Source organism: Myotis nattereri (genome assembly GCF_964212035.1).
Source record: "Myotis nattereri genome assembly, chromosome: 5".
Classification (NCBI taxonomy): domain Eukaryota; kingdom Metazoa; phylum Chordata; class Mammalia; order Chiroptera; family Vespertilionidae; genus Myotis; species Myotis nattereri.
The window spans coordinates 11,824,919-11,850,542 of NC_138080.1; the positions used below are offsets into that span (position 1 = coordinate 11,824,919).

Below are 25,624 nucleotides of genomic sequence, written 5' to 3' on the forward strand. Positions count from 1 at the left end.
CAGATGTCTCCATGCAGAATTAGGAAAACATACTCAAAACCAAACTCTCACATCATAGATCAAGATAAGTGTGGCTAAGAGTGAGTGTAAAACTGAAATGGCCTTAAAGTAGAGCCTAAAACCAAAACCATAATGATATCCTGACTCCCCCGGGATGGCTGTGATCAAACGACAGATGATAACAAGTGCTGGCGAGGACGTGGAGAGATCGGAGCCTTCAAACTCTGCTTGTGGGAACGGAAAATGGTGCAGTCACTGTGGAAACAGCCTGGCAGTTCCTCAAGAAGTAAAGAAGTATTACCCTGTAACCCAGAAATTCACTCCAAGAGAAATGAAGCATAGGTACATGTAAACACTTGTCCATGAATAAACATTATTGTTATTTTTTTAGTAATTTAATTCTTTTTTTAATCTTCACCCAAGGACATGTTTTTATTTATTTTAGAAAGAGGAAGAGGGAGAGAGAAACATCGATCAGTTGCCTCCTGTACACCCCAATTGGGGATTGAACCAACAACCCACTATGTGCCCTGACTGGGAATCGAACCCGCAACCTTTTGGTGTATGGGATGATGCTCCATCTAACTGAGCCACACCAGCCAGGGCCAAATGAACATTAGTACATTATTCAGCCATAAAAATGAAGTGCTGCCCAGCCGGCATGGCTCAGCAGTTGAGCACTGACCTATGAACCAGGAGGTTATGGTTTGATTCCCAGTCAGGGCACATGTCCGGGTTGTGGGCTCAATCCCCAAAGTGGGACGTGCAGGAGGCAACCAATCAATGATTCTCTCTCATCACTAATGTTTCTATCTCTCTTTCCCTCTCCCTTTCTCTCTGAAATCAATAAAAAATATAGCAAAAAACAAAAATGAAGTGCTGATACAGGCTACAATGGGCATGAGCCTTGAAAACATGGTGGACAAAAGAAGGCAGACACAAAAGGCACATGCCATATGATTCCATTTATATGAAATGCCCAGAACAGGCAAATCCATGGAGGCTGAGAGTAGACTGGTGTTTGGCAGGGGCTGGGAATGGGAAGTTGTGAATTGGTATGGAGTTTCTTTTGGGGGCAGTAAAAATGTTCTGAAATTAAAAAAAAAAATGTTCTGAAATTAAATAAAAGTAATGGTTGGTTGTACAATTCTATGACAATACTAAAAACCACTGAATTTAAAAGGGTGAATGTTATGCTATATAAATTATATATAAATTTTAAAATAAATTTTAGTTAATCTAGTTTGTGTAAGCTAACACAAAACAAATGAATGAATGAAGCAAGCCTAAAATAATAAGGCTCTGTTACTCAGCATCTTTGTTTGATGAAATCCCTTAAACAAGCCACAAGAATAGGCTGTAAGAAAAAAGAGAAGGAGGACAAGGAAGGGCCAAGCCCATACATGAAAAGGGAAACACATTTTCTGGTATAATCCTGGATGGAAGACCTATCGATCACTATGAGGCCACCTCTAACCATAAAGTCAAAAAAATTACCATTTCAGAGCTACGTTGACCATTTTAATTGTTTCCTGATGAAAGAAGGGTTAAAAAAAAAAAAAAAGGGTGTGTGACGAAATGAGAGGATTGGTGAGCTCAATAACACAAAACACATTTAGCCCTTCAAATTTCCAGTATCCGGGTATCATGATAAAAGGTTTTGACAGGCCAGCCAGTGTGGCTCAGTGGTTGAGTGTAGACCTATGAACCAGGAGGTCTCGGTTTGATCCTGGCTGGGACACATGGGGCTTGATCCCCAGAGGGGGCTTGCAGGAGGTGGCCGGTTTGTGATTCTCTCTCATCATTGATGTTTCTATCTCTCTCCTCCTCTCCCTTCCTCTCTTATATATATAATTTTTTTTTAAGTTTTGATGGTCAGGAGCAAAACTGGGCTAAAGGGCCCAACCCCTCACCACCATGTAGGTAACCTGTCCTACCCACCATCTCCCTGATTCCTTACATCAACCTTTTTGGGCAAGAAAGGCTGATCCAAACCCTTTCGACAATTGACAAAAGCAAGACAGAGACTGGGGCAACATGCCTGAGGGAATGAGCAGCAGAATCCAGACCAGAATTAAGGTCCCGACTCCCAGCTCCATGAAGATGTGTCGTCAAGAAGTTCAGGCCTCAAATTCTTTCCGTTATACCTCATACTTCCCCTTGGATTATCTCCATAAAGGAAAAAACAATGTACAGAATAGCAAACCCAACTTTGAGAAACCGTTTGATGTTCCTCCCTGTCCCTGTGCCTCCTCAAAAAAATGCCATCTGCCTGAGGTGTTTCCTATGGGGAGCGGAGCCGGGGGAGCTCGATGAAGGACGAGACCCAGGCAGGGCCTCCGAGGCTGCCTGCGTGACGGCGCGCAGCAGTCTGGCCCTGTGTGGAAGGCCCCTGGCTCCCGGAAGAGAGATTAAGTCCAGTTGATGAATGCAGGACATCAGTTACTCCTCTTGATTGCTCTCCAAATGCCCCCGGGGGGCAGGGGAAATTAGGTCACTAATGCAGTGCTTCCGCTGGGAGAACAGAGAGACCCAACACAGCACCATCTTGGTGAGCATCTTCCCCCCAAGGCACAGCCCCCAATTCAGGAAGAGGGTCACTCTCTGATCACTTTCTCACTTGATATTCCAGAAAAAAATACTTTTAAATAAAAGTTGGACCTAAGGGCAGGATAAAGCTTGAACACCAAAGCTTTCCATTTCTGAGGGGTGGATCCAAGCCCACCAACTGCTGGCCAACTCCAGGTACGGCTGCATCGGGATGTCTGTGAAGCACCTGGCAGGATGCAGGGCCCACAGCAGTACTCAGGAGCACACTTCTTAATTGTTAGAAAGCAAACAGGGCCTGGCTGGGGTGGCTCAGTGGTTGAGCGTCGATCCATGAACCTGGAGGTCACCGTTTGATTCCCGGTCAGGGCACATGCCCAAGTTGTGGACTCGATCTTCTGGCGTGCAGGAGGCAGCTGATCGATGATTCTCAACCATCACTGATGTTTCTATCTCTCCCTCTCCCTTCTTCTCTTTAAAATCAATTTAAAAGGGGGGGGGGGGACTCCTTTATCCTGTTCTGTGGGTGCCACTGGCCCAGAGGTTGGGTCAGAATTTCAGGCCTACCTCTTGCAAGCTTCGTGGCTTTAGACAAGTCACCTGGCTCCTCTGGGCTTCCCATTTCCTCGTGTATATGGCATGAGGAGAAGCCCATCTATCTTCAGGGTTGGCATGAGAATTAGACACAGTGTGTAGAGAGGGCTTGTGAGACTCCCAAATCCCCAGTAAATGGTATCAACCACCTGCTCCCTCCAAATGACCCTTCTTCTAACAATCTCCTGTGCAGAGGATGGAGCCAGGCAGCTCCTGGCTATGATTCCTTGCAGGTCAGTGGAGGGAAAGAGCAGCCACTGCTCGGTCCCTTTCTGAGCTCCTCAGAGGACCAGAGAATTCAACACAAGCCCCTGAGATGAAGAATGATGTATAACTGGGTTTACCTGGGACAGTGCTGGCTTGCGCCATTGTCCTGAGGTAAAAATTAGTAGTACCCATTTTCACTCTCAAACGTGCATCCATTTGGACAGTGCCTTAAATGCCCGCCCTGCTTACAGTGGTGTAAAATGACACTTTGAAAACATACCACCAATACTGGCACTCGGGTTTCATTTAAAGCTCTGAAACAAAAATTGCATTTCCTCCAAACGACCAAGTCCAGCCCCTCCCCCAGGCTCAGGGTGGCCCCGAATCAACCCATAGGGCATAGTTTTCTACTCAACTACCTTCTTATCTTACCTATGGATGCGCTCTGCCTGCCTTTTACCCCCCATGATTTGTGTAGCTAATGAATCAAGGCACAGACTAGATAAATAACAATAGTAAGGCCTGCTCGCTGAAGGAAGAAGCAGGAGATGTGAACGGCAAAGAAAAGGCAGCTGTCTGTCTCTGCCAGATGGGCAGTGTGGGCCAGGACCAGGACTTTCATCTCCGAGGGCCCCACACAGCCGCGCCATCGGATGCCATGCCACGCAAGAGGAGTGAGTCACCCCCACGCCTGAGCAGGGACAGCCTGCATCCTGCCAGGGTTGCCGCCGTGCTTCTGAGCGTTGGGCCCTGCACGACTAAATGCTTCCTTCACTGAAATAGCCTCTGGGGAAGAATCTGTCACCGGTGCTGCCAGAGGACCGACCCCCAGCCGCGCACAGGAAGCTCGCGAGCTCCAGGCTGTGCACAGGGAAATGTCGGTGCAGGCTCAGCCAGGAATGCAGGCCTCTTTGATGAGACCACAGTGAATCCACTAGGAGTAACAGAGGGGACCAGGCCTTCAACAGCACAGTAACAACCAACTATAACGTTGGTCTCACTTGAATTCCTTTTTTTGGCTGAAAATTCAAAGCTAGAACGAGTTATTAACTTGATGAGCTGTTTCCTGGTGACACTTCTTTGCATCTGTGGGACCGGGTGTGTTGTCAAGAAATGTAGGCCCCAAATTCTCCAGCAATTATTTGGAGGGGAAAATAAGTTAAAGGTAATTCATATACATGAAGCTTCTTATTCGGAGCTGCTTTTCCCGCTGTGTTCAAAACACAAACTCCACGGCATGGGCTGGAGATGAAGCAAGCCTTGAACTCCCTTCCTAATCTCACAGTAAAGGGAAAAAGCTATCTGGAATCTGGCGTGTGACTGTATCCTTGGATCAGGAGAAACAAATGAATGGGTGATAGATAGACAGATAGATATTAGGTAGACAGATTAGGTGATAGATATTAGATAGATGATACAAGTTTGGATATATAGCAGTAGATTAGATAGCTAGATAGATAAGGTACATGATAAATTAGTAACATGATAGATTAGATGATAATTGAGAGATAGATGTTAATAGATAGATAGGTAGATAGACAAACAGATAGATTCACACAAGTACCAAAAGTATCACAATAATCATTTTTAAATAGTTTGGTACAGCCCTGGCCTGTTTGCTCAATGGTTAGAGCATCAGCCCTCAGACAAAAGGGTTGAGGGTTCAATTCCCAGTCAAGGGCACGTACCTGGGTTGCAGGTTCCATCCCCAGTCCCGGTGAGGGAACATGTGGGAGGCAACCAATCAATATATCTCTCTCACATCGATGTTTCTCTCTCTCTCTTCCCCCTTTCCTTCCACTCTCTCTAAAAATCAATGGAAAAGGGTGAGGATTAACGAAATAAATAGTTTGGTACAAACAACCTCACTCAACAAAATCCTAAGAAATTGTAATCGATTGTCTCCATTTTATAACGTGGAACTAGCCATCTAGAAACATATCAGATGGTCACACTCAAACAAAAAGTACTAGAAAGAGAAATTAAACGTAGACCTGATTCTTGGCGTGCTCCCACCCGGGTGGGTGGTGTTCCTTGCCACCGCACCGCTGAAGCACGTCCAGCCGCTCTCACCAGCTGGGAGAGACGCTGGGACAGGCGGTCTCCGTGGCTGCCTTCAGAGCCCAGGATTCCATGTTATTACCAGCTCTTTCGATTTTTCCCTCACAGGCTCCCCACAAGGAAGGATTCCAGCTCTGACCCATCATTAGAGGGAGATTAGGTCATAAATACTATTGTTGCAACCTAAAGGGAGCAGGGTGTTCTCAGGGAAACCCGCTCAGCAGGTGGCCCTCAGGGCTAGGGACAGCAGTCCCACTCCAGCTGCACTCTGCCTTCGCCTCCCCTCTCTCCCATCCCACCACCTGCCCTGGTCCTGCTCACCACCTCTCAGCCCACTAACGCCAAGTCTAACCAGTGTCCTAATTAGCCAAGTAAAACCTCAGGACACCAAAAACAGCAGTTGAGGGAGGAGGCCCTTTCGGTGACATTAGCTCTACCCACACTGCTTCATAAGCTTCTGGGGGGGCACCTGGCTACAGAGACCACCCCCCACATGAAGACAGTGTAATCCCCTGCCCTTCAAAGAGGACAGGACGCCCTAACCGGTTTGGCTCAGTGGATGGAGCATCGGCCAGCGGACTCAAGGGTCCTAGGTTCGATTCCGGTCAAGGGCATGTACCTTGGTTGCGGGCACATCCCCAGTGGGGAGTGTGCAGGAGGCAGCTGATCGATGTTTCTCTCTCATCGATATTTCTAACTCTCTATCCCTCTCCCTTTCTCTCTGTAAAAAATCAATAAAATATATATTTAAAAAAAAAATAGGACAGGACACGGCAGGGGACCGAGGGCAGAGGTGTGCCACCGCTAGCTTATAGAAAAGCTTGGCAGACATCCACTCAATTTCAGCAGAAATTCCACTGCTAGAAGCACCTAGACCCCTGGCCCTAAATCCTGGCTGTCCCCTAGTAGCTTGAATCTCCGACGCCCAGGCCCACCCCCAGAACAATGAAGTCACAAATTCTGGTCTCTGTTATTTTATGAAAATTCCCCAGGGGGTTCCAGTGTGCACTCGACATTGGTAACTACTGCCCTGGCTCATTGCAAAACCCCTTCTACCAGATAGTCAGCCGCGGCCACAGAGACCCACCCCCGCCGCACCCTCTCATCATTAGGGGAACATTTAGTCACATTCAAAGAAAGCTGCCTCCCAAACGGGTTAACCAGAAAGAACTCTAATTTCTACTCACTGTGATGCCCCTATGTCATTACCATGGCAGTTAAGACGGACTAAAAGCAAGGAATTTGGGTAAATGGCTTCACCCAACAACAGCAGCAAGTCAGAAGCAGAGCCCTCAAAACCCAAAGAAATAAATAATCATTTTCCAGAGAAGAAATAGGGAGGGAAACGGGAACGAAGCGGAGAGGGCCTCCAATGGAGTGGGGTGATTTGGGGCCGGAGCTACACACAGTAGGTAGGAAAACTCCAGTGACTTGGCCACCCCTCCCCAGATAGTCATTTTTCCTTTAAAACACTGTGCACCATTAACTTTTTTAAAGGAAGAGTATTCACCTATTGTGGGCTCTCGTGAAAAGCAAAGCAAACCAATGCAAACCTCGGCAGGGGAACTGCAGTGAGTGCTCTATCCTGGTTCCTGTCTTGAACAGAAGGAAGTTCATTAAATAAACCCACAGAAAAGTTAGTGTGGCTGCTAGGAGCTCTCTTGAGTGACTGTGGCCATGTTCCTTCTGACTAAACCCCTTTTCCCCACCACGCTGCGTGGGAGCTGTGCAGGGCCCCTGCTCTGGGGGAGGTAGGCAGCGGAGCAGGCAGTGAGAGAATCCTTCCCCAGCCCTAGGATTCCCCAGAGGGGCTGTCAAGGGGGAGGACAGGGAGAAAGGGAGCAAGAATCAGGACTCCCCCACAGCCCAACATGTCAGCCAGAGCAGCTCTGCTTTACTCAGTCTTATCTGCCGCTAGAGGGGTCCAGTGCAAGCTTTCATATGAAAAAAAAAAGGTGCCCCAGAAAGCAGTGTAAAAGCTATCAAGAACAGAAGGAGCAACGAGGACTCATTCAGCTGCCAGCAGGGATAGTTTCCACATATGCCGGGGGCCTCTAACAATGGCAGTCCAGAAGTCTCTGCCCAGGTCACTCAGCCGGGCACAGATCCAGGGCATCCTCGGACACGTGTGTGCCAGGCAGGCTCTTATCTAGCACACAGCACCCTGAGCCCATGGGGTGCTGACCACGGAAAGCCTGTCCCTCACACCCAAAGGCTTCGTGGACCCCTACCGTTCCACTGCCCCACAACCTCCCCTGGCTCTCGCTGTCATTCCGGGCACCAGGGCTGAGAGGAAGCCCCTGCCGTCTGCACATCCCGCAGACGGAGTCGGGGCAGAGTCTCTGGGAGCGTCCGCGTACTGAGACTTCCCGAGCCCTGGGTGCAGCACTCAGACTGGAGGGGAGGATGCAGACGCCGTCCTGAGAGGGGAAGACCCACTGCCTTGTGGAGTGGGATGATGTCCAGAGCTCCCAGCTCTCAGGCCTGGAGCCAGGCAAGGAATCCAGGGGACACCAGGATAACTGCCACGATGTCCAGGACACAGGGCCCAGGGACGCAAGCAGGAATGTCCCTGCTCTGGGAGGACCAGCTTGGAGGCTGGCGGTGGAGCCCCAGCAGCCTCCATCATGAGGAAAGCGTTTGGGGAAGTGTGTGCGCTGGGCCTCCAGGAACGCCGTGCTGCCTCCCAGGACGCACGTCTGTTCCACGCTCCTCCACCGGCGCTAGGTGGTCAGCCCATATCCCAGGAGTGGACGGCCTCTTCCAGTCCAGCCACTGGTGGGTGAGATTCGCACCGAAACACCTGCGAGGCCGCCCCATGGCGTCTGCTTGCAGAAGGCACTGGTGTCCTCGGGCGAAATGCGTGACCTCGCCCACGTGGGGCCTGGGGAGGACTCGGGAGGGGCAGGCAGACAGCCTGCTCCAACAGCCACCGGATAACGTGGCCTTCTAATCGCCAGGCCACGGGCACATTTTGTGGTGACAACTCTGGTCCTGGACTTGGAAACTTTAGTCTGATGTGGTCGGGCTATTTTGTAAACATTTTCTAACCCAAGTCAAATGAATGATGCAAAGGGAATAATCAAAGTATCAATTACAGATACATTCATATTATAGTGTGTGTGTGTGTGTGTGTTCACACACGTGTACTAGTCAGAAGTAGGGAGCAAACCCAAATGCCACATGGATGCAAAAATGACAAGCAGTGGATGTGCCACAGTGACACTGAGCCACGTCTCCCCAGGAGAGCCAGCCAGCGGGGCCTGGGAAGCCACCTCGCCCGCTCTGGCTGCCTGCCTCTGGGCGAGGCTCTCCAGGAGCTGGGGCAAACCCAAGGGGTTTGGGGAATGACCATGGAGTCTGCCATGGTGCTCAGGGCCACTCCTCAAATAGATGGGACCCTGTGCCCTCAGATGCAAGCTCGCCCACAAACAACCAGCATGAGAGCTGCTATCCCACTGCCTTCACAGAAGGTCCAGAAACTAGGATACTGGTGAAGAGGCTGCAAACATCAGACTATAAACCCTCCTCCCATCCCAGGATTCGCAGGCTTCTGGCATCACTCAGATGAAGCAGAAAACTAAGTCCTGTTAGTGTATCCATCCATCCATCCATCCATCCACCCATCCATCCAGCAGCAGGCAGTAACGGAGTACCTCAGGAGTGGCAGGGCTGGGTGGGTGGGGAATATTCAAACGAAAGAGACAGAAGAGCCTTGATCAAACTGTAACACAGGATGATGACTTAGGGGCCGTGGATAAAAGCCCAATGATTGCCTAGCTGCCAAGAAGCAGCAGATTTCCAGGAAGGGGGCTGAGCAGAGGCTTTGGGATGGAGTGGCACCTGGGTTGGGCCTAGAAGGGTAACAAAGATTCCCGCGGGCAGAGGGAAGGGGGAAGGGCATTCTGACTGAGGTGGCAAAGTGAGCCAGGCTGAGCAGCAGGACGGGGCCACGTCACGGAGGGCCCTGCGCTTGGGCTGCATTCTGGGTGCAGGAGGAGCCACGGAGGGTCCTGGAGGAGGGAGTCAGGATCAGCATGTGCCGGACGAGCCCAAGCTGCAGAGCCGGGGTGGGCAGGGAGACTCCTCAGAAGGCGAGGAGGTGACAGAGGTCTGAGTCAGGGGCAGTGAAGCAATGGGTGCCAGAGATAACGGACAAAACTGACTCGATTCAGCACAGGGTGACTGTGGGCCTAAACCAGCATGACAGCGGGGACGCCCTCTCTGAGGCTGGGCGGCAGGAGTGTGGGAGAAATGGTGCGTCTGCTTGGGGATGGCTGCATGGAGGTGCCTGAGGCACACCCAGGAGCCACACCCCGGAGGTAAATGACAGTCCGGAGTTCAGGAAGAGGGCTTCCCAGCTGGCAGCCTTCTCTGTCCTCGCCTTCTCTGTGCTCCAGTCCCGTCCTCATCTCTGCTGGGTGGCACCCGGGCGGAGGGGAGGAAGTCCCTTGGGCATGCTGTGCCCAGGTTAGCAGAAATGACAGCCAGGCTCTCCTCTGGGCTGTGGCTCTCGCTCCTTGGAGATCTAGAATCCACAGAGCCGGCATGGCCCCCACCTCCCGAGATCCACACTTTCAAACAGCAATCACCGACCCCAATGCAGGTTCACAGGTTCCACCCGCAGGCTCTCTCTGCTTCGATAGGTCGGGTGGGGCTCAGGAAATGAATGTTTTAAGATGTAACCCAGACTGTGACACCGGGAACAGTCTGCTGACCTGCTCGGAGAAGCCCTGCTCCCAGCAGATGCTCGGTCAGACCCTCTGCAGCTGCAGCCCCTGGCTCTGCTGAGAAAGTAGAGGGCAAGTGGGGGTGTCGACAGGGAGGGGAGGTTGCTGGCACCTTAAGTGAGGTGGGTAATACCAACATCACTTCCGAGAGCTCACTACTACGGCCGGGTGCTGCTGTGAGGCCTCCAAGTCAGTATTTGAAACAACTTTCCCCATTTTGCAGTTGAGGCGATTGAAGCTTAAAGTCAAGTCATCCAGCAGGTGGTGGTGTGTACTCCATACCTGTCACCTAAAGCACAGGGTGTGTTGGCAAGCTACGCCCTTCCCTCTGGCCTCAGTCTCCCCCTCTTTAAAACGCAGAGAACTTTCCCCACCTGCTTTCCAGGAGACTCTGGGGTCTTAATGATGATGATCGTAACACCACTGGAAAGCCAGCAGCGTTTTTCCCCAAGCAGCACCCGTGCCACCTCCGGGACCCTTCAGCCAGTCTGGATGCTGCCTGCAGGGCATGTCTGGACCTCTGCCATCACTGGATGGAAAGGGCAAAGGGCGTTCCTTCTGCCCTGTGCTGAGTACCGCAGACAAAGGTCTCACTATGCAAGTCTCAATAGAAGGCTCTGTTTGGTGGCAATAATATTATTTTCTGCTGCTGACGCGTCACCTCCATTTTTAAACTGGGAATATTCGGCTGCCTTCTCCTCTGCGGGCCGTGCCATGTCAGAGAGAAATGACACCCCCAGACCCTCTGACCTGGGAAACACATGGAAGGGGGCAGGTGACATGGCTTGGAGAAAGCCAGAAAGATGGGAGGAAGAGGTGCAGGCTTCGTTGTACCAAACTGCTTACTTCAACGGCTTGTTTCTGCAAGTTTGCACTTGAATCTCTAAGCATTTCTTTCTGGCCTCGGTAGTGATTAAAGAAGCTCCGAGCTCACCAAAGGAGCAGATCGTGGATACCGATGAAGTTACCTTAAGCTAGTTCTGTGCAAGGCTCCTTCTCTGAAAAGCATGCCCAGGCCACCCAGTCGCTTGAAGCAATGCAGAAAGTATGACCAGCCAGCAGGAAAAAATCCCGGTTTCCTCATCGGCATGATTACCGCTTATCTCCTGAGGGAAGGACGGGCAGGCCAGTGAAATGCTATGGAGGTCAGTAACCACGGTGGTTACCTGTAAGCGTAGCTAACATTTTTCTCTGGATGTAAAAGCAGTGGAGTTTGGGGTGGGACAACTGACCACATCCTTGCCACTTCTGATGACTTTTATTCTTTGGCGTTTGCTCACTAAATCCCCCTGCTCTCTAATGCCTCCCACACCTGCATTAAAATCTGATCACATTCTGCCCAGCTGAGCAGGGCAGGCAGTCTGACTGCTCATTGCTCCTTCATTCCAATCTGCCATTAGACCATCTGCTGACTATTCCGGGCCCCTGGGCCAGGTGCTAGGCTCATGAGGATGTCCCTTGTCCCTGCACAGAAGCAACCACCTGAAGTGAAGGAAGAGAAGCCCACAGCCACTGAGAAGGAAGGCCCAAGAGAGAAGGCAGGGCGTTGGCAAGAAGGGATATGCCCACCTAGTGAAGGTGGCGGGAAAGGGAAGGCACAAAAGGGACAAGAAGCAGGAGAGGGGCCAAGAATGGGCCCAGAGTGAGGAGTGCAGAAGCACATTCAGGAATGACTGATGGGGTCTTTCAAGGATGTCTGAGAAAAAAACAGAATTTTCTGTATCTATTGAACAAAAGGCATGTTATTAGAGGAAAACTGTCTCTGAGCTCCAAGGCAGGAGCCAGAAAGAACCCCAGGGCCATCTAGTGCACACCCTTCACTGTGCCGATGAGCAGCCAAAGCCCAGAGAACTGAGAAGACATGCCAAGGTCACACAGCAAGTTAGTGTTAGAGAGACCAGAATTGGGGACACTTCCGCCACGGAGGGTTCCGGCGCCACTGGCCACTCCCTCAGGAAGGACTAGTTGTGGCTTATTAACACTTGGTGACCAATGCTGGGACCTACAGGGACCCCATATGAATCCACACCAGAGGCAGACTATAACCTTGACCTGACCTTGCAGGCTGACAGCAAGCTTTTCCAAGCTCCAAGTGTGGCTCCCCAGCAGGCCTTGGAGGAGGGACAGAAATGCCCAGTAGGGCCAAGTGCATCCTGACAGACACGGCTGACAAAACGGCAGGCTTTCCCATGAGGCCAGAGTCCCAAGGCGTGGGGGGAGGGCCCCCTTGCGAATGCACCCGCTAGGTTAGGTGATGTGTGCAGCAAGAAAGAAATATGAGCCCCAGCTGGTTTGGCTCAGTAGATAGAGCATCAGCCTGTGGATTGAAGGGCCTGGGCTCGATTCCGGTCAAGGGCATATGCCCGGGTTGTGGGCTCGATCCCCATTAGGGGGCGTGCAGGAGGCAGCCGATCAGTGATTCTCTCTCATCACTGATGTTTCTATCTCTCTCTCCCTCTCCCTTCCTCTCTGAAATAAAAAATATTTTAAAAGAAAGAAAGACGAAGGCCTAAGCTTGGAGGCTCTTTCTGGGCACTGATGAGAAACCTGAAACAGGAGAGTGGCCTCTGACCCTCTGACCCTTCAGACACACGGAAGACCAGGACAGAGAGAATGCGGGCGAGAAGGTGAGTATGTGATTTAAAATGTAGGGGAGCTCAGACTAGGAGGGCAAGGCACGGTGACGTTCTTCTAGGTGGTAGGATAGAAAAGAGGAAGCTTCAAGACAGACCCTGAAGCCACAGGTAAAGAGACCATCATTCTGAAAAATAACCAGTTAAGACAGGTTTTCCTAAAGTATACATAGCTAAGTCTTCTGTTAGCTTTTCGGACAGATTGTATGCTGACTTTCACTCTTGGATAAAATCTTTTCTTTTCTTTTTCATATGTGTCTGCTGGCCACTGTGCAGTTTGCCTATCTCCTCAAAAACAAAATATCTGTCAAAGGGGCAGTCGGTAGGCACGCTGAAAACTGACCATTCGTAAGTAAACTCCTCACGCGTGTGCTGTGACCCCAGAAACAGACTTCAGATTTGGCGAATGAAAAGCATAAAACCTTCAGAGCAAAACATGAAGGGTACCCGGCTACTGATGGGCACAGTTTTCTTCCCAGATCAGACGAGACTGGGTGTGTTCAGGGTGGTATGGCTGTAGACTACAACTTTCTTATCTAAATGACAAGTAATATTATGTGTGGGTCTCAACAATAAAGAATTTTTTAAAATATATTATCTGTGGGTCCTTCTCCAAGAAGGACTGCTCAATTCCATTCATGTCAAATCCGGTCCGGAAGAACTGCCCCCGTCTGATTTTCTCATCAGTGGACAAGAGATTCCTGGTTCAACATGTGCTGCACCCCTCCGCATTTCGAGAAGATGCACCCTCAAGAATTCTTTAAAAATCAGAATCAAATACTTATGAGCAAAAGCTCAAAATTGGTAGCTTTGAGGATTACTCTGAATGCTGTGTTTTCACAGTAACCACAATCAAATCACATTTGCAATTTAACTTTTGTCTGAAAGTTCTCAGGCAGAGAAAGCAAGAAGCCACTCCTTTTATCCTACCACAATTCTCTAGATCCATATTCTCAAGTTCCATTGGAGAAGTTAGAGTTAGAGAAAACGCGAGTAAGAAAACAACTGCCTGGCCACCCGCACCCCCACTCCCTTCTGTGGCAGATCAAGCCACTGCTCAGTTCAGCAACTTCTAAAAGAAAAAAGGCAAACAACACAGACTCATTTTCCCATGGTAAAGGTTCCCGAGTGCGAAGATTATTATTGTAAGCTGTCTTACTGATCATGGTGGTCCCACCAGCCAGAGCTGCCTTGGTGCCTTGAAAGAAGTCATCAGCAGAAGTCATTCCCTGGTCAGGCATCTGGAAGCGGGTATGGACGTCGATCCCTCCGGGAATCACCATCCTGGAATGGGCCTCGATGGTCTTGACCCCTCCTGGCACAATCAGGTTTTCTCCTATTTGCCTACATTAATAGGGTGGTGATAATGGTGGTAAATGAAATGTCCTTGAATCAAATGAAATCTGACAGATATTTTCACCAAGCCCTACCCTATCCTTCCCGTGTTCACTAGACTTTTCCAGTTACTGTAATTATTCATAATATATGTGCACTCCCCACTCCCTACCATCAACTAAGAAGCAATGCAGCGCTTACTAGAAAACAAACGTTAAATAAGGCACCAGAGGCCTAATCAAAGAGTCTTAGTTACCAGAAAACCCCTAAAATCAAATGATAACAAGTCCCCAAGGAATTTACATAAAATGACACTGCACTTTCTCAATGAACACACAGTTGAGCTAATTATTTTATAGCAATTTCCTCCAGATCTGTTGGCACTTTACAAACATGTATTTTCGCCAAATCCTTTGCAATATAGAGAAAATAGGGGAGAAGCAAAAAATAAATAAATAAATAAGTGAACACTATGATTAAAACAATTTGAAAATGTGGAAGCATTCATTAGCAACTCAGATAAGGCAGAAAAATTAATATTCATTATGTTGAAGGATATGAATTCATTTCCAATGTTTAAAAAAATATCTCTGCTTCATCCTTCTAACAGTTTTTTTTTTTTTTAAGGAAAAAAGTAATCAAGGAGAAGTTGATAAAGTTCAAAATCAAATTAGTGATGACTAAAAATAGCCCCCAGGCTTGCTCACTTCTGGGCCAGTGTCTTTCTGCTAGATTCTAACTGGGGGAATGGGACAGGCAAGTCATAGTATGTGAGAGCCTGGAGCAGAGACTGTCATAAGCAAACACACATGGAGAAAACATTACATGTGGAAATGGTAGGACCTATTTTAGGTCATAAATCAGGGTTTGAGTTTCTAGGCAACAGATACATCCACTCCAGTTTTCCACTCCTCAGGAACGGTTTGCCATAGCACTTGATGAATGCTGCTTATTCAAAAGATGTCATTTGCAGCAATGTTTGTCTTTAAACAGATGTGCTATTTCTCTGGAGCCTTATGAGCTGTCCCAGTCGGAAGGGCACAAGGATACTGGTATGTACTGAGCTCACTTAACCCTCTAGAATCCAAAAATATCCTAATGCAATAACTGCTCTGTTGTTAGAAACACAATACACAAGCAACACAAGGGCAGTCTTACTGGTGTTTGTTGGCACTTAAAGAATGAAACCTAAAATTCCCTTGGGATGAGGCAGTAATTTGTCTATGTTACTTAATTTGTTTTCCTTTGGCCCAACCACTGGATTCTTGATTCAGAAAGCAGATGTGCTATCTTGATAGAAAAGGGTATACTCACATTTGTGTCCTTCCATTGGGCAAGACATGCACACAACTACATTCTAGGAAAACCTTTAATACATGCAATAGATCCTAAACCAAGTATTTGAGCTGGCAACAAGAAGAAATTGTGTCACCTGGCTTAAAAATAGCAAGTTACATAATGCGTTAGGAAATGGGTACGCATTTAATTGTGGCTTTGAATTCCCTAAATCTGAGTTTTCAAATTCACTAATTACTACCAATCAAAATGGGCTTAAATAGATACTAAGTCACTCTTTGAAGTCACTAAAGCTTGATATTATGTGTGTGAATTGTAGGTAATGCTTGGGAATACTGGAAGGTACACGAATTCTTCTATATGAGTTACACTTACTTGATCAACCCATCTTCCATGTATATGTCTGCATAGAATGACTGGTCATCATTAACGATTTTACCTCCTTTGATCAGAAGACGATCACTCTGAAACGAAGACACACTAAGGTCACCACGTGCACCTGACCCACGAGGAACGTTGGTTCTGAAATAAGTGATCTAAGGACACATTTCACTGTTCAAAGTGATGCTCGCCCCGCCGGCACGGCTCATGTGGAGCATCAGCCTGTGAATTAGGAGGTCACAGTGTGATTCCCATCAGGGCACATGCCCGGGTGGTGGGCTGGGTTTCCAGTGGGGGCATGCAGGAGGCAACCGATCAATGATTTTCTCATCATTGATGTTTCAATATCTCTCTCCCTCTCTCTTCCTCTCTGAAATCAATAAAAATATATTTAATGCTCAAAATGAGCCAGCTTTGGAAAGGTTCAGTGACAATGGTGAAGCTGTATGTAGGAACCTATTTGACACATGATGAGTAGACATATGCTAGTAAAGCTCAAAGCTTATCATGGATTTAAAAACAAACAAAAAACCTTCTTTCCAGAAGACAATACTTTTTAATGGCTTTAAGCTAAACTTCATTAAAAAAAAAAAACACCCACATGTAGGGAAGTAATTCTTGGCAAGCTTTGTGTGTGGAAAAATTAACCAAAAGTCTGTTGTCATGGCGAACTCGACACAAACACACTAGGTTCCACCATAACAAGGTTTCAATTCAGCCTGTTCATTATATTTGTATTTCATTTTGAGGTAAATCACGGCAATTGTAGCAAAGAGAGAAAAAAAACCTCTTCACTTATACACTATTTTAACTATTAAACTGCTAAGGAAAAGGTAAAGTTTTATGATAAAGTAGATAAGAGGGCAAGTTCTAAATCTAACACCACTATAAACTGTCAATTCACTTATAATATAATTAGTGTGAAAAATACATATGACAAGCAGCACATGAGGGCCAAGAATATAATGAAAATGTTACATTATGGCTCATCTCTATTCCAAAGGCTTTGATGGAATGGAACGTTAAAATCAGTGGATATACACCTGTGCTATTCCACACTGGGTTGAAATGTTACAAGTTAAACCACCGATTGCCCTCTTAACATGCAAAATATTTCAAAGGAATGGCATTCATCTTGACAATCGTTAACTCTAAGTTGTTACAAAACAACATTCTCAGCAAGTGCTATTTATGTTTAGCACCTGCCAAAGAAAATATTACAGCAAATGTGTAGTGAAGAACACATAAACTATGAGACCCAGAAAGATCCTTTTACACAAAAATGTACACATGGGTTTACAAAGTATTTATTGTTTCTCTAACATACTGAAAAACAGACCATTAAATTCTGTACACTTCAGTCTGCTGTAGACTTTGGAAAGTCATATGAGACTAAATAATCAACAACAATTCCTACAGTGGTATAAGTTAAATGTAAGAACCTTCACAAAATCCAGTGAGGTGGATGGAGTGAGATTCTTAACCCATGACACATAGAGAAACTGAGGCACGGGAAGGTTAAGTCACTTGCCCAAGGTCACCTGATCCAGTACACTTCCCTCTGGCTACACAGAACTCCCGGCAGGATCCGACTTTGACAGGATAAATATTGCCTGGGAGCAAAGAGAAGCCCTGCCCTTCACCACCTGCTCCCTCATTCGCTGTGGTACCTGTCCCAGCCATCACTGTGAATCCCGGAGCCAACAGAGGGAGAGGGGGAGAGAGAGAGAGAGAGAGAGAGAGAGAGAGAGAGAGAGAGAGAGAGAGAGCAGCCCTGTTCACTCTGTGCCTTCCAGAAGGCTTCTTACATAAGAGGCGGCTGTGATGATGGAGGGAGGGAGGCCATGCTATGTAGGTCCTCCATAGTGCACCCAGATTTTAAGGGTAGAGGGGGCGCTCTTTTAAAAGTCAGTCTTGTTTGCTTTTTAATTTTTTTCCTCCCCACACTGTCAAAACGAAACTGCCTTTTTCATTCAGGAAGACAGCGATTTATTTGAGACTTGCAGCCAATGTGCTCTCCACCCCCACTCTCCAGACTTCTTCCTCCTAACGGAGAATATCGAACATCGGGTCCCCCTCGCCCGGCCCTTTGGGATCCGGGGTCTCTGGCCTTTTAGAAAAAGCTACTACCCACCCTCGCCCTTGAGCAGCCTTGCTCAGCCTATAAAACCCTCTCCAGCACACACCCCGCCCCCGGGCTTCGGTCTCCGCATCTCTCTCCTGCGGATGGGTGTGTCCTTGTGCATCCACGGGAGGCCGGGGTGCCCGCGGCTACCGAGGAGGCCAGAGGCAAGCGCGCCCTCCGATCCGGCCCTGAACACATCTACACTTTTCAAGGATTCTCTCGGTCTCGGCCTCGGCCCTGGGTTCTACCCCGCAATCGGTTGGCCAATTGCAATTGCACATCATTATATAACAATGAATACCCCTCGCGTTCCGCCCGCCCTCCCCAGCGTTTCATTGGGGAGGTAGATAGAGAACTAAGACTAGCGAAATTTTTTCCAGGAAAAGCTGGGGAGAGGATGGGCGCGGTGGGGGTAAGAGCCTGTGTTCATCGCTGAAGCATCGCCAGTTCATCGCGTAGATGTTTTTCTCGTGATTTACAAACTAAGCATCCCAAGCCCCACAAGTGCGCCAGCACCTCCGGCCAACGGGACCATTGTCTGCCGAGGCCCGGCCGGGCCATCTGCTCCGCGCGTCGCGCAGCGCCATTACCTCGCGAGCCGGGCTCGGCGCTGTCCCCGGCGCCCACCCTCCCAGCCCGCTTTGTATGCGCCGGCACGGACGCCTCCCGGCCGCAGAAGGGACAGAGGCAGAAGAAAGCCAGCCCCGAGCGGAGGGCGAGAAAGCCAAGAGGGCCACCAGCGCCGGCCCCTGGTCAACAAAAAGCCCACGCCTGGCCCCCACCCTTCTCTGCTCATCACCGCGTCCCTTTTCTCCTTCCCGTTTCCACATCAGCCTGGTGCACCCTGCCCTTGCAGCATCCCTCTGCTGTCAGTCCGCCGCCAGGCTGAAACCTGCCCCTTTTTCTCGGGAGCCGGAGGAAGGCTCCAGAAAGCCCTTTATGGCGGGGGCGGGAGGCACAGGGAGCTCCATCCACTTCCCATTCCCCTGTCCAGCTCCTGGAGCCCAGCTCGCAGCACGCAGCCGGAGAACAATATCCGCGCTCCAACCACGCATATTCAATCTGGCATCCATTTGCTTACACCCCCGGGCCGGCACTGCAGCATCTCGCTCTGACAATAAAAGGATACAGCGGCTCTGGCGCGCTACCCAGGACGACCTCAATGCACTCACGCTATTTTAATGTCTTACAAATCATGTGGCTCATAATTCTATGATTGCGTCTCCTGCCACCACGATCGCCTTCTTTAGTAACGGGGACGGGGGGGGGGGGGGCAGTTAGGTCCCTCTTCCTCCCCCTCCTTAAAAAAAATTCCTTAGATGTTCTGTGCCACAAAGGTTACTGGCCGACCACAATTTCCCAAGTGCCAAACTCACCGTGATGCGTGGAATATTTTTCTTCCCCTGATAAGACATCTCTCTCCCGGGAAAAAAAAAAAATAATTTCAAGAGGGCAGCTTTAAAGCAAAAAAAAAAAAATGCCAAAAAAGAGAGTTGCTATTTTATTTTGTTTCAGAATTGAAAAAGGTGCAACAGCTTAGTTGGTCTTGCTGATAACAAATTCCAGGAACGTAAGAGATCAACGCAATCCTCTGTCTCTCTTTCTTCCTCTCCTCCAACACAGCCCAGCCAGGGCGGAAAAAAAAAAGAAAGAGAGGGAGAGAACAGGAGGGAAGGGGGTGGAAATAAACTACGGCAATAAAAGCCTCGGTTCGAGTCGGCCACCCGGCGCATGCGCCGCCAGCCACTCCCTTTCCTCTCAGGCAAAAGCCATCCGCTTCGGGAGAGACGAGCCCTGATTGGCCACAATCGTGGGACATGCAAATGCCCGGGCGGGAGGGGAGCGGCGCGAGAGCGCGAAATGCTGCAGAGAGCGGCGGAGGGCGGCGGCCGGGGCGGGCGGCCGGCCGGGGGGCGCGCCTTTCGCGCCCTTTCTTCGGGCCAGCGCCTCGGGGATAGTGGCTGCGGGAGCCCCAAATGCAGCAGCAGCAGCAGCAACGCAGGGAAAATGGCGGGTGCTCCTTAGGAACAGGGGGAGCCCAGCCCGGCGTCGGTGGGCTGCCTTGGAGCCCGAGCGGCACGCACCCGGCCGCGCGCGCCCCGGTGGATGCCCGCCCGCGCGCCAATCCGCGGAGGCCGCCGCTGCAGCCCCGCGTGGGGTGACTGCGCCGAGCCAATGGCTTCGCTGGCGGCGAGCGCGCGACTGCACCACCGGCCGGCGCCGCGCCGCCCGGGAGGGGCGCCCGAGCTCTCCTCCCGCCGCCCTCGCCTTTCGCGAAGGCTCGTCCTGCCTCCGCCCAGGAGTCGACTGGGGAATTGACATGGCAGCGAGCGGAGGGAAGGGAGAGGGCTCGCCGCGGCGCCGCCCGGCCCCGCAGAGGGGCGGCTGGACCGGGGCCTGCGGGCGGGGCGGGGCGGCGCGGCGTCCGCAGGGCTCCCCCGGACGAGGAGGGGTGCGGGCCGGAGGCGAGGCTGGAAACCTAGCCGAGGGCGAGCGCCGGGCTGCGGCCCCCGTGGCCTGGCAGCTGGGAAGTCGGAGTAGGGAAGGGGCGGCTGGAGAGGCCGCAGTCCGCCGCCGGGGGTGCAAACCCCGCCCTGATGGCCCTTGTGCCTTCGGCCCGCGAGGAACTTGGGGGCAGGAGGCTCAGCAGCTGCCTGTTTAGGCAAAATTGGCTCAGTCCGGGGCCCTGTTCTCTAACAGCCACGCCCACCGAGGCCCATCTGTTGGTCGCATTTCTCTGGTGCCTGCAGATCTGTTGAGAAAAAGCTGTCGGAATTACAGCGCCCAAGGAGCCCCCAACATTTTCAGTGCTATAGACAGGCCTCCACACGACCTAATGAGGCAGAACGCGAGGAGGAGGGAGAAGCAGCAGAAGGAATGAGAGAAATGAAAGCTTATGTCCCAAAAGAAGGGGAAACTGAGTCATGGAGAAAGCCTCCAGGAATCCGAGTTAAAAACACTCCCCAGGCAGAGGCTAGCCACTCACAAGGCGCCGGAGGCACCTGGACAGGTGCGGCCTGAGTCGCTGCGGAAGAAAACGCTGGTCCCGTGGATCCGGGCAACATACCTGGGCGCCTCTTTGGAAGGTTGCCCGGGCAGGTGCAAGGGCTCAAACCAGAGGCGGCCATGGCTTTGGATTCCTCTGCTTGAGATCAAACAATAGCTGGGCCTGCAATTTCTAGGCCGTCCAGCAGCCATTAGAAAAAGGCATCTATTTAACTGGCTCACACCTGCTCAGCAAAGATTAGCCAGATAAGTACAGAATAATCCTGGGGCTAATCTAATGTGGGCCCCTGCTCTGATGTCTTTCTGCATCTGGCCACTTTGGATTGTTATCTGTTCACAAAGTGTGAAAAGCACCCGCTCACTCATTCCTGTAAATTCTAAAGTCCCAGAAAAGGGGGGTGAGGCATGCAGGAAGCTCCCCAACTGGTTAATTCATTCAGGTTCCCATTAGCTGTGCATCTTGAAAATAAAATAGAAGCACTTCCTTCTCCAACCATGCGCTGTGCTAAGAGAAAAGTGAGCTGATATCAGCAAGTATGGATGTCAGCCTGCAGGGGTTCAAACCACAGTCTGAGAATGCATGAAGCGGGCCCTCCGACCTGTGAAAGCCAACAGTGTGTTTCAGCTGGGGATGTAGAGTGGCAGGGCGCCAGGTGTCATTAAGTCACAAGAAAATGCCACTTGGCAAGCAAGTAAATAATGAGATTCAAATTAATTTAAAACCAAATAATCTCTAATTATATTGTTTGTTTATATTCTTTTATGTGTTCCTGCTCCTGAATTGTTTGATCTTAACAGATTTAACTATATCTGGTTGATTACCAATATTCCATTGAATATTTTGCTTTGCAATAAAAGCTCCTAAGAGCTTTTGTGTCACTTATTTTTATAGCCATTGGCATGAGATTCTTAGTCCATAACTGACATTTCCACTCATAAATATCCAAAGATGTAAGGTTTAAACTGACTGGTCTGTTCTAAGATAGAGCCTAAGAGTATCTGGCACATAGGAGACAGCAAATGATTTTAATTGGCCAAGGGAAAGAACTGCCAGCAACCTGCATTTCTTACCATACTTACCGCTCCACGCAACGCAGAAAAGGAGGGCGGGGGAAGAATGTTCCTCCTACTCTACACTGAAAACTTGTTCCTATACACTTTTTATACTGTCTTTAAACAAGCATTCCATGAAAAGTTTCTGTAAAGTTTCAGATCATTGTCCCTCTACCAAATATTTGAGCCTGTTCTTGGGTATGATTTTTCCAAATTTTTAAAAAATTAAATGCATGTCAAACCTGAAAAGGCGTTGTAAGATGACCTATTCCACATTATGACCCCTTCCCAAAGCCCCTGCCTTCCCATAGTCCTCCCCCAGCACCTACAACGAGCAAGATGTGATGACGAAATGACAGAGCCATTTAATGAAATGGTTCTTCCCCTGGCATTTTGGTGGTCTGGGCCCCAGACTCTGGGGGAAGGAGAACCTGCCTAAACAGATCCATGAGCAGGAGTCAGGTCTACCCAGGTGCTGTATCAGACTCTGACCTCTGCAGCTGCATCTCCCATCCCTGACACCCATGCCCTCATCCTATGCTCAGGGTGCATGCAGAGGTGCACCCACACACACACACTGCCCTTTCCCAAATCTGTGCCATGTTCTGTACCCTTCACCTCCCTCCCTTGCCCTCAACACTTCCGCTAAAAATGAGCTTAAATATCATCTCAATAAAGTCTGCCCTCATCCTGTCTCCTAAAGTCTTAAGTACAACCTCTTATATTCACTTCAACTGTAACATACATCCTGCTATATTGTAATTATCTGTCCATTTCTTCTATTAGAGCATGACTCCTAGGAGCTAAAAGCTTCGCATTCCTCTTTTCCCAGGAACCTGGTCCATGGTGGGGCCCTCAACATTGGGTGCATAAATAAATGCTGCCATTGCTATGACAAGAAAAGAAGATTCTTCCATGTCACCATCACAGGGAGCTGTGACATCAACAATATCTCCAACTCAGGCATTGCTCTGAGCACTGTGGCCTTGCTGGGTCTTCCTTCTTGGCAGCCCAGCTCCTCTCCTGCAAGTCCCTAAAAGTGCAAGAGAACCTTGTTATCATGCAGCTTATTATTCTTTTCATGGGTGTAGCTGCCTGGATTTGAAGCTACACCTTCCCTAAACAAACTGCCACGCACCATCAAACCTAGGGAGAGAGCATCCAGTCCTAAAATGAACTCCAGAACCGTACAAGGCATCTCCAGTCACTTCTTCTCAGCACCAACTTCTTAAAGCCTTCCCTCTCCACCCTCCCAATATTCTTTGTGCATACCTATATTATGCCATTTATCATATTATACCACCTACCCTATAATATGATGGTATTCTTCACCTATAGTATAGGTCAGTGATGGCGAACCTTTTGAGCTCGGCGTGTCAGCATTTTGAAAAACCCTAACTTAACTCTGGTGCCGTGTCACATATAGAAATTTTTTGATATTTGCAACCATAGTAAAAAAAGACTTATATTTTTGATATTTATTTTATATATTTAAATGCCATTTAACAAAGAAAAATCAACCAAAAAAATGAGTTCACGTGTCACCTCTGACATGCGTGTCATAGATTCGCCATCACTGGTATAGGTGGTCGGCAAACTGCAGCTCGCGAGCCACATGCGGCTCTTTGGCCCCTTGAGTGTGGCTCTTCCACAAAATGCCACGTGCGGGCGCGCGTACAGTGCGATTGAAACTTCATGGCCCATGCCAAAACCGGTTTGGCTCAGTGGACAGAGCGTCGGCCTGCGGACTGAAAGGTCCCAGGTTCGATTCCGGTCAGGGGCATGTACCTGGGTTGCGGGCATATCCCTAGTAGGAGATGTGCAGGAGGCAGCTGATCAATGTTTCTCTCTCATCGATGTTTCTAACTCTCTGTCTCTCTCCCTTCCTCTCTGTAAAAAATCAATAAAATATATTTAAAAAAAAAAAAAAGAAAGAAACTTCATGGCCCATGCACAGAAGTCGGTTTTTGGCCTGGGCGAGTCTATTTTGAAGAAGTACTGTTGATATTTGGCTCTGTTGACTAATGAGTTTGCCGACCACTGGCTTGTAAGTTAGCAGAAATTGCCAAGTGGTTGCTTTGTGCAGGGCATGGAACTGTGTGCCCTGCTATTGATGTGGTATTTTAGATGAAGCTCAATGTGTTGTATTTCTAAAATGATAAATGTGAAGTATCTTAAAAAATAAAAAGATATTTAGCCTAAAAAAAAAATCCCAGTCCTATACCATCACTAAGTGAGCATGACTTGCCTTCCATTTAAAGTTGGAGCTCACAGAGGCTGGGCACTCTTTGAAAGCCTTACTCGTGTCTTACCCTCATATAGGGCCAAAGGGCGTGAGCGTTCAGGAAGGATGGGATGCATGGATGGGTGTCCAAGGGGTGACCTGCAGGCGGTATTAAGATGTTCGTGTCATCCATCCTGGGGGAGCTGGGGTGGGAGATGGAGAGCTGTCACTCAGGCGCCACTGGGTGACTGGCTGCTTTCAGTTCCTCAGCACCCTGCACAGTACGTGTCCTGTCCGGGACCAGGCCCGCCACTGTCCTTGGCTTCATCTTCCCCCTTTGGGAAGCAGGAGTAACCATTTCTGCTTCTGTGGCCCCACCTGGGCCCCTGCAGAAGTGTAACGCTCAGGATGTCATAGAGCAGAGAAACTCCAAAACAGTCATTGCTGACAAAGAATGGAGCCTAGAGTGGCCAAGAGAAGCCCTGAGCCCCCGCATTGCTCAGCACTGATGCCAAGGGCTGTGGCCTCACATGCAGCCTGCAGAGAAGTTAACATTCACGCGGTGGCAAAGAGAAGGTACTGGAATGCTTTGCCAGAAACTGAAGGCATCGAGTAGGACCCTTAAGCTGGAAGAGACGCCTTCTTCTCTGCTGATGGAACCAGCCATCCGGTGCTTTCTTTGTGCATGTAACCCTGAAGGGGCAGAGTCTGCAGAGGGACAGGCAGGGGCGGGCTGACGGGTCCAAGCCTGCCCAAGACATTCGCCCCGTGGTGCATTCTTCACTGGTGAGGGGGAGGGGCAGGGGCAGAGTGGTGACCCATAATGGTCAGGGGTGACTGGCCCTCTGAGCTAGATGCAGGTTTTGCTAGAATTGTACGACTAGCCTAGTGGAGGCTGCGGGCCATGGGGCCCAGAGGAAAGTGTGCACTTCACAGCATCTAGTAAACTTGGCATTCTCCTCTTACCTCCAGCCAGTAGACATCCTCCCAGGTGATGCTTGCATTCCCTACCTTGCACATGCCTCAGGCCTGCCCTCTGGCGGTGAATGAGGAAAGTGCACTGAGATCCCCTCTGTCTTGGTCTGGCTGGTTGGTGACTCAGAACTAGGGAAGGGCCGTGTTCCTGAGTCTCCTGGAGTGACTTTGCCTCTGCGCTGGGATCCTTTGGGGCCCTGCTCAGACATCCTGATTAGCATCTCCAGAGATAAAGCCCCGGAATGTTATCTAGTTTACCTCTGGCCACTAAACCACCCCAGCCTCCTTTTATAGAAGAAGCGAGAACACTCACTCCCTACCTAGGATTTTTCCAACTCCCCAGAATACATCGGTGCTCTGCTCTTTACCCAGTGGGACGGACTTATGAAAGAGTGGCAAATATTATCATCATGACCCTCTACTTGTCTGCCTTTTAGTGGAACACTGTTATATAGTC

The 25,624-nt window shown here is 49.5% G+C and overlaps 1 protein-coding gene across 2 annotated transcripts in view; it reads right to left on the bottom strand.

Moving 5' to 3' along the window:
- Nucleotides 1-25,624, bottom strand: part of DPYSL2 (dihydropyrimidinase like 2) — a 105,664-nt gene that overhangs the window by 51,589 nt on the left and 28,451 nt on the right. The window contains exons 1-3 of one of the 2 annotated variants that reach the window (XM_081093346.1): nucleotides 19,286-19,627; nucleotides 15,779-15,867; nucleotides 13,932-14,116 (exon numbers count right to left, since the gene is read on the bottom strand). In XM_081093346.1, coding sequence (XP_080949472.1) covers nucleotides 13,932-14,116; nucleotides 15,779-15,867; nucleotides 19,286-19,324 — 313 coding nt within the window. In that variant the 5' untranslated portion in view covers nucleotides 19,325-19,627. Of the gene's footprint in view, nucleotides 1-13,931; nucleotides 14,117-15,778; nucleotides 15,868-19,285; nucleotides 19,628-25,624 lie in introns of those variants that run through there. The other variant, XM_081093345.1, reaches the window with a different exon arrangement.